The sequence below is a fragment of the Pterocles gutturalis genome, unplaced genomic scaffold (genome assembly GCF_000699245.1).
Source record: "Pterocles gutturalis isolate BGI_N339 unplaced genomic scaffold, ASM69924v1 scaffold1961, whole genome shotgun sequence".
Lineage (NCBI taxonomy): Eukaryota > Metazoa > Chordata > Aves > Pterocliformes > Pteroclidae > Pterocles > Pterocles gutturalis.
This window is the reverse complement of record NW_010102673.1, coordinates 35,912-43,530: the sequence shown is the minus strand read 5'-3', so window position 1 is coordinate 43,530 and position 7,619 is coordinate 35,912. Positions and strand designations below refer to the sequence as shown.

At 59.1% G+C, this 7,619-nt stretch overlaps 1 protein-coding gene across 1 annotated transcript in view; it reads left to right on the top strand.

Moving 5' to 3' along the window:
• Positions 1-5,425, top strand: part of LOC104471128 (villin-1-like) — a 5,769-nt gene extending 344 nt beyond the window's left edge. Inside the window, 19 exon segments of the mRNA XM_010086358.1 lie at positions 111-185; positions 323-504; positions 784-892; positions 1,174-1,284; positions 1,412-1,614; positions 2,115-2,193; positions 2,306-2,404; positions 2,488-2,641; positions 2,750-2,850; positions 2,992-3,129; positions 3,291-3,449; positions 3,546-3,660; positions 3,663-3,703; positions 3,813-3,958; positions 4,063-4,207; positions 4,499-4,687; positions 4,841-4,909; positions 5,106-5,228; positions 5,312-5,425. Of these exon segments, the coding sequence (XP_010084660.1) occupies positions 111-185; positions 323-504; positions 784-892; positions 1,174-1,284; positions 1,412-1,614; positions 2,115-2,193; positions 2,306-2,404; positions 2,488-2,641; positions 2,750-2,850; positions 2,992-3,129; positions 3,291-3,449; positions 3,546-3,660; positions 3,663-3,703; positions 3,813-3,958; positions 4,063-4,207; positions 4,499-4,687; positions 4,841-4,909; positions 5,106-5,228; positions 5,312-5,425 (2,352 nt within the window).
• Positions 5,426-7,619: the final 2,194 nt, after the last annotated feature.

The window sequence follows — 7,619 nt, the reverse complement described above, 5'->3', positions numbered from 1 at the left end:
GCAGCACCCAGGGTTAAACCCACCCAGGTTTTGGGGCTAGGGTCAGTGGGGTGTGTGGGGCTGGGGCGCTGGGGTCCGCGCCAGGGCTGACGTCTCCTTTCCTTCTGCAGAACATGGAGATGGTGCCAGTGCCCACCAAAAGCTATGGCAACTTCTATGAGGGGGATTGCTACGTCCTGCTGTCGGTAGGGCAGCCTGGGGTCCCGTGGGGGAGTGGGGATGGGCTCTGTTCCCAGCAACGCTCAGGTGCAGGGAGGGATGTCCCTGGCTGAGCTGGCCTGGGGACATGGGAACTCTTCTAGCATGGACCGGTGTCCTGCAGACACGCAAGACCGGGAACAGCTTCAGCTGGCTGGGCAAGGAATCAAGCCAGGACGAGCAGGGGGCAGCTGCTATCTACGTCACCCTGATGGACGAGCACCTGGGCTCGGTGGCCGTGCAGCACCGCGAGGCCCAGGGCCATGAGAGTGAGACCTTCCGCGCCTACTTCAAGCAGGGACTCATGTATGTTGGTCACCCCCGGGGACCTGCTCCCACAGTGGATGACAGTGGGGAGGGGTCCTCTGCGTGCATCCCCATGGGACATCTGCAATGGGGATGGGGACAGCCCTGTCCCAGCGGGGTGGGGGATGTGGGAGGAGGATCTGCTCTCGCTCCATTCATCAGCCACATGGGTGGGGGTCCCCAAACACCTCCCTGTGCACAGAGGTGGAAGGGGGACCCTGCTGGAGTGGGAAGGGTTGGCCAGGGTTCACGCTGTGTCTGTTCCTGCCCCCTCCCCAGCTATAAGAAGGGTGGGGTGGCCTCGGGCATGAAGCACGTGGAGACAAACACCTACAACGTCCAGCGCCTGCTGCACGTGAAGGGCAAGAAGAACGTGGTGGCAGGAGAGGTGAGTCATGGGGTGTGGGCTGTCCCCAGCCACCAATCCCAATGCAGAGATGCTGTTTGGGGTAAGGATCAGGCCAGAGCCCCCCCAGACACAGCTGCCCTCAAGCAGGGGACAAGAGGGGGTGTGAAGGGCCGTGCTGCCCTGCTCCAGGGGCAACCTCACCACAAAAAGCTCCTTTTGGGGCAGGAAAGAGAAATTTGGTCTGGAGGCACCTGCACTGAGCTGAGGGGACCCAAGTGTCCTGCTGCTTGACTACCCCCCCCAATCCCATCCCATTGCAGGTGGAGATGAGCTGGAAAAGCTTCAACCGGGGGGACGTGTTCCTGCTGGACTTGGGCCAGCTCACCATCCAGTGGAATGGCCCCGAGAGCAACCGACACGAGAGGCTGAAGGTATAGCCGGGGGGGTCCTGGGAGCCCTGGCCCCTGTGCTTGGTCCCTGTTGGTCCCCTTCCCAGTGTAAGGGGGTGACCAGCCACCCCCTTCTTGATCGGGGCTGACCCTTCTCCCCCGGGTGCAGGCGATGACCCTGGCCAAGGACATCCGGGACCGGGAGCGCGGGGGTCGTGCAAAGGTGGGTGTCGTGGATGGCGAGAACGAGGACGCCTCGCCGGGACTCATGCAGGTCCTCACGCACGTGCTGGGCAACAAGAGGGACATCAAGGCGGCCATCCCTGATGACAAAGTGGACGAGAAGCTCAAGTCCTCCCTCAAGCTCTACCAGTGAGTTGCTGGGGGTAGGGTGCCAGGAGGACCCAACACCCATCTCTGATATGTCCCACAAATCCTGTCGCCATGGACAGCCTCCGAGAGGGGTCAAGGCCACACCACAGGGGTGAGGACAGGTCCATTGGGTGCCATTGGAGCAAGGGGACCCCTGGTGTCAACAGGGTTGGTACCCGATGCAGAGACGCTTGTACAAGCATGAGCTTTGTGCACAGTGGCAATGTCCCTAGGTGGCCCCATCACACCTGACACCCCTCTGTCCCTCCTCATGGCCACGAGCGAGCTGGGTATGGCCCTGTTGCATGGTGGGGCAAGCTGCAAACCAGATTGTCCCCACGGCAGGATGTGATCCCTGGGTACCACCTCTGCCATGACTGTGCTGTGGAAGGGAATGGGGAGGGGACACCCTCACCCAGCCTGGACACCCCAAAGTGGGGGTAGGGAGGAGGTTTTCCAGCCCTGTTTCTAACCCCCCTTCTCCTCTCTCCCATTGCCAGCATCTCCAACGCCAGTGGGAACCTGGTCATACAGGAGGTGGCGATTCGACCCCTGACTCAAGACATGCTCTCCCATGAGGTGTGTCACCCATGGGATGCTTTGGGGTGCTCAGTTTCCTTGGCATCTTTAATGCTTTGAAGGGTTAAAGCTGCCCCAAGTCCTAATTTCTGCTGTTGTCCCCTGCTCCAAGGACTGCTACATCCTTGATCAAGGAGGACTTAGGATCTTTGTGTGGAAGGGCAAGAATGCCAACAAGGAGGAGAAGCAGCAGGCAATGAGCAGGGCACTGGTGGGTGCTCAGTTGGGGTCAGTTATGGGATAGCCGGGGTGCTGGGCACTCCATGCCCATGTTCTGGGTCCGAATTCCCCCAGGGCTTCATCAAAGCCAAGAACTACCCAGCCAGCACCAGTGTGGAGACGGAGAACGACGGGTCCGAATCGGCCATCTTCAGGCAGCTCTTCCAAAAATGGACCGTCCCCAACCAGACCAGTGGATTGGGCAAGACGCATACTGTGGGAAAAGTGGGTGAGTATCCCCTTCTGACACCGCAGGACTCCCCAGATTGGGATGGGGGGGCTGTGGGGACTCCCATGGACAACAGGATGTGGCTCAGCCCCCTCCTCTTCCTCTCAGCCAAGGTGGAGCAGGTGAAGTTTGATGCCACCACGCTGCATGCCAAGCCTGAGGTGGCTGCCCAGCAGAAGATGGTGGATGACGGATCTGGGGAGGTGGAGGTAGGGTGGCTGGGGCAGGATGCGGGATCCCCTTGGGGCAGCCCCTGGGCTGTGTTGGGGGGTGCCACGGTGTCCAGGGGCTGCAGGGTGGGGGGATGCAACGGCCCAGGCAGCAGCACAGCACCATCCCTGTCCCACCAGGTCTGGCGGGTGGAGAACCAGGAGCTGGTGCCCGTGGAGAAGCGGTGGCTGGGCCACTTCTATGGTGGTGACTGCTACCTGGTGCTCTACACCTACTTTGTGGGGCCGAAGGTGAACCGCATCATCTACATCTGGCAGGTGAGACCCCCAGGTCATCTAGCATGGGTGTAGGACAGGAGCACTTACTTCCCCAGACTGGGAGGTGGGAGCTCTGCCCCCACACATGACCCCATGAGAACAGCATGAGGGTTCCCTCTTCCCAAGAAGAGGGGCACTAAGCCCCCCTCTGCCCTGCCCAGGGCCGCCAAGCCAGCACAGACGAGCTGGCCGCCTCTGCCTACCAAGCTGTCATCCTGGACCAGAAGTACAACAATGAGCCCGTGCAGGTCCGCGTCACCATGGGCAAGGAGCCAGCCCACCTGATGGCCATCTTCAAGGGCAGGATGGTGGTGTACGCGGTGAGCACGGGGCTGCCGGGGGCTGAGCGGGCAGGTGGATGAGTCTGTGGCACCGGTGGTGACCTCCTGTCCCTGTCCCCCCACTGCTGTCCCCAGGGTGGCACCTCGCGGGCGGGCAGCAAGGAGCCAGTGCCCTCCACCCGCCTCTTCCACGTGCACGGCACCAATGAGTACAACACCAAGGCCTTCGAGGTGCCCGTCCGCGCCTCCTCCCTCTCAAGACCCCCAGCTGCTGCTACCTGTGGTATGGGAAGGTGGGTATGGCCGGGCACTGGGGTGGGTGCTGCCACCCTCAAGAGAAACGTCCCCATCTCCTCCACCTTGGCTGGGGCTGCTGCTGGAGCAGCTGTGCTTGCTCTGCAGGGCTGCAGCGGGGACGAGCGTGAGATGGGCAAGATGGTGGCCGACATCATCTGCAAGTCAGAGAAGCCGGTGATCGCGGAGGGACAGGAGACGGCCGAGTTCTGGGTGGCCCTGGGTGGCAAGTCCCAGTATGCCAACAGCAAGAGGTATCAGCCCTGTGCCCACAGGACCCTTGGGGTGTGATGGGCCGCCAGTTCCCAAGCAGGGTAAACCCCATTCCCACCACCATCACCGTGTTGCCCCCTGCCAGGCTGCAGGAAGAGAACCCCTCCATCTCCCCCCGACTCTTTGAGTGCTCCAACAAGACGGGCACCTTCCAGGCCACAGAGATTGTAGACTTCACCCAGGACGACCTGGAGGAGGATGACGTTTACCTGCTGGACACCTGGGACCAGGTGAGCTGGAGGGGGCACAGAGGGGGACACACCTTTGATCCCACAAGCTTTTTTTGGAGGGGTGGGAGACCTACAGCAGCCAGAGATGGTGGGATGAGAGGCTGGAAACCCCCATGTCCCTGTCTTCATGCCAGTTTTTTCCAGCCCCCTCCCCTGCTCCACCAAGGGCTGAGGACAGACTTCAGGTGTCCTTCCCCGTGGACAGATCCTGTGTGTCCCCAGCCACGGGTCAGGCACAGCTCCAGAGGGTTCTGTCCTACCCCTGTGGTGGACATGGTGACCCTGTTGCAGGTTTTCTTCTGGATTGGGGAGGGTGCCAATGAGTCGGAGAAGGAGGCGGCGGCGGTGATGGCGCAGGAGTACCTGCGGAGCCACCCCAGCGGGCGCGACCTTGACACCCCCATCATCGTGGTGAAGCAGGGCCATGAGCCTCCCACCTTCACTGGCTGGTTCCTGGCCTGGGACCCTCTCAACTGGGCTGTGAGTTGTGGAGGGGGCTGGAAAGACCAGGGTGCCCTTCACAGATGGGGACCAAGTCTGGGTCTGGCCCCAGCCAGCATCTCCAGGTGCGGGCAGCGGTTTGCCCAATCCCTGCCCGTGCCAAGGTTCTGAGCACTTTTGTCTTCTTGCCAGGACAAGAAATCCTACGAGGCGCTGAAAGCTGAGCTGGGGGACGAGAGCAGCCTCGGGCAGCTCACCTCAGTAAGTGGCACAGGGAGAGGGGGCAGCCAGTGTCAGAGGGGGCCCAGAAAGCCCCTCCATTCGCCTGTCAGGGGGCACAAGGAGCTGCAAGGACACGTCCTCCCGTGAGGGGACACCTGGAGCAGGCCTGGTGCCTCCATCCCTGGGGCAGCCCCTGATGTGTCCCTGTCCCCCCACCCAGGTGCTCACATCCAAGCAAGAGGTCTTCACCGCCACCACCACCCTCCTTCCCGAAAAACTGGAGACCTTCCCCCTGGACGTGCTGGTGAACACCTCGGCTGAGGACCTGCCCCGGGGAGTGGATCCCAGCAGGAAGGAGGTGAGCGGAGGCCAGGGGGCCCCTCGAGGGGGGAACAGGGGAAGCCCCCCAGCTTTAGCTCAGCATCCTCTCTCCTCCTCCAGTGCCACCTCTCCGACCAGGACTTCCAGGCTGTCTTTGGCATGAGCCGCTCTGCCTTTGGCAACCTGCCCTTGTGGAAACAACAGAACCTCAAGAAGGAGAAAGGACTCTTCTAGGGCAGGAGCCGGGGACGCCCCTGCTCATTATTTTTATTAAATAAAATATATTTGGAGAGTGGGGCTGTGTCTTCCCCCCAGGGCTCAGCCCTGTTGTGGGGCTTCTTCGGCAAAGAGATGGCACGCAAGGAGACGTGGGGCTGGGCTGGGCACCGAGGCAGAACAGGGAAGAACCCTCACCTCCTTCTCCTCCAGATCCTTCACCTCCACTGCATTCAGGGGCAGGGCACAAAATGCCCACCACCCTGGGCACCCCCAGAGAGCCTGGGCTCCCCCATTCCACCCCAGTAGCTGCAGCTCCGGGCTAAAGGTCTGGTATACAGCTGGAGCCACTCCCTCCGTTATCGCATGAACCTCAACAACCACTTGTGGTACCAAAGGTAAAAAGCAACAAGCCACAGGCTGAGGGGATGGCATCTGTGGGGGGACAGCACCCACCAGGGACTGAGAAGGGAGGAGGGCATCTCCCTCCTGCTCAGCATCTATTGGGGACCCAGAGAGGGGCTGGGGTGTCCCCTGCAGAGGTCGTCTCCAGCAGGTGGGTCGGGATTTGCATGTGCTGGGAGGCACTGAACACACACATGATGTTAATGGGCAAAGTCCCAATGGCAGACGCAGGGGAGAGGTGTGGTGCCCATCATCTGCGCCATTCAACAGGCAGCAGTCCAGGCAGCGTGGAAATAAGATCTCAAACCAAGAGAGGATTAATAAAGAGGTTTTAATTTCACAAAAATCTATCTACACATCATTTAAAAAGGGGCAGGGAGAACCCAAGAGCAAAAACTGTAAAGAATACAGAGGAACAGGTCTGCTAAAACACAGAAAACTGCTGCTCCACATCAACAGTGTAAGGAACTGGAAAGTCGGGGTGCAGGCAGAAACCAGCAGTGGCCACCCCACGGCAGGAAAGACTGGAATCCAGCAGCATAGCTACACGGACACCAGCTGCCAGGGGTCCCGCACCCCTTTTTCTCTCTTTGGTGGGTGATTAAAGGGATAATTAGCTCAATCAAAAAGAAAACAAAGCAGACAAGTTATTCCCAGCCCCCCCAGCCCAGAGCACAGTGATGCCCACGTGCCCCACGCCTGGGTGAACTGCAGCAGGAAGCGCTGGGCTGGCCATCAGCCCTTCCTCGGGACCTGGGACAGGAAGGAAGATGCACAGCTGATGGTTATCCATGCTGCACAGGAGGTGGAAGGCAATGCCATGGCTGCAGGTGACGTAGAGCCCTGTTCCTCCTCCAGCTCAGCTCCTCAGCAGCTGCTGCGTCCATAGAGAAACCAGTCCTTGCTTTGCAAAGGCTCTTTGTGCAGCCCTGCTGGCCGGGGCTCCCCAGGGACCCACACACACAAGCTCCAGTTCATTGACACAAATGGTTTTGCACCTCTTGGAGTAGGGGAGTAAATCAAGACCAAATTATCGCAGTCAAATGACGAAGGGGCAAGGGGAACAGCAAGATGGGAGTTCCTTGCATTTATATGCTGAATCACACTTGGAGTACACTAAGCTGATTCAGGAGCAGGTAAATGTTTAACTGTGACTCTGTATATCTGAGGAAGAGCCCGCACGCATTCTGGGACCCCAACTCAACTTCTCTGCCTACCTATGCCCCAGGATGGGTATCCCACCTGGAAGGGACAACCTTTCTGAAGTTGCTGCTGTGACAGTAAGTGGTGGGACAGTTACAGCTGGTGTGCAGCACACTCCTTGAGGATTACACACCCATCTTCCTCCCCGCTGCTCTCAGAGAGGGAGAATGCTGGCTTCTGCAAGGAAGGGGCTCCAGGGACACTCCTACCAGGGTGAAGGTGCAACTGAGCTGTCATATGCCAAACAAAAAAGCTTAAATTAATTAAGTCTGCAAATTCTTAATGGCTAGAATAATAAGCAAGAACTTTTCATAAAACAAGGAACACTGGTTCCAAGCATCAGCTTTCGCACCTTGATCCAAAAAACCCCTGGTTTTAAACAAAAGTTACTGCACTGAAAAGTTGGGCAATGTTTGCTTTTATTATAAATTAACTGGAGTGCAGCGCCTTGCAAAAACAACCTTGCCACCCAAAAAAGCAAAGCTGACTTCTGATACTACAGGAGTGCCGGTTATTTACAGCACTAGCATAAGATGCTCTGGGGGAAAACAGATTTGCCCTCTGGACGGAGCAGTCCCTTCATCACATTCGCAGGGGCGATCAG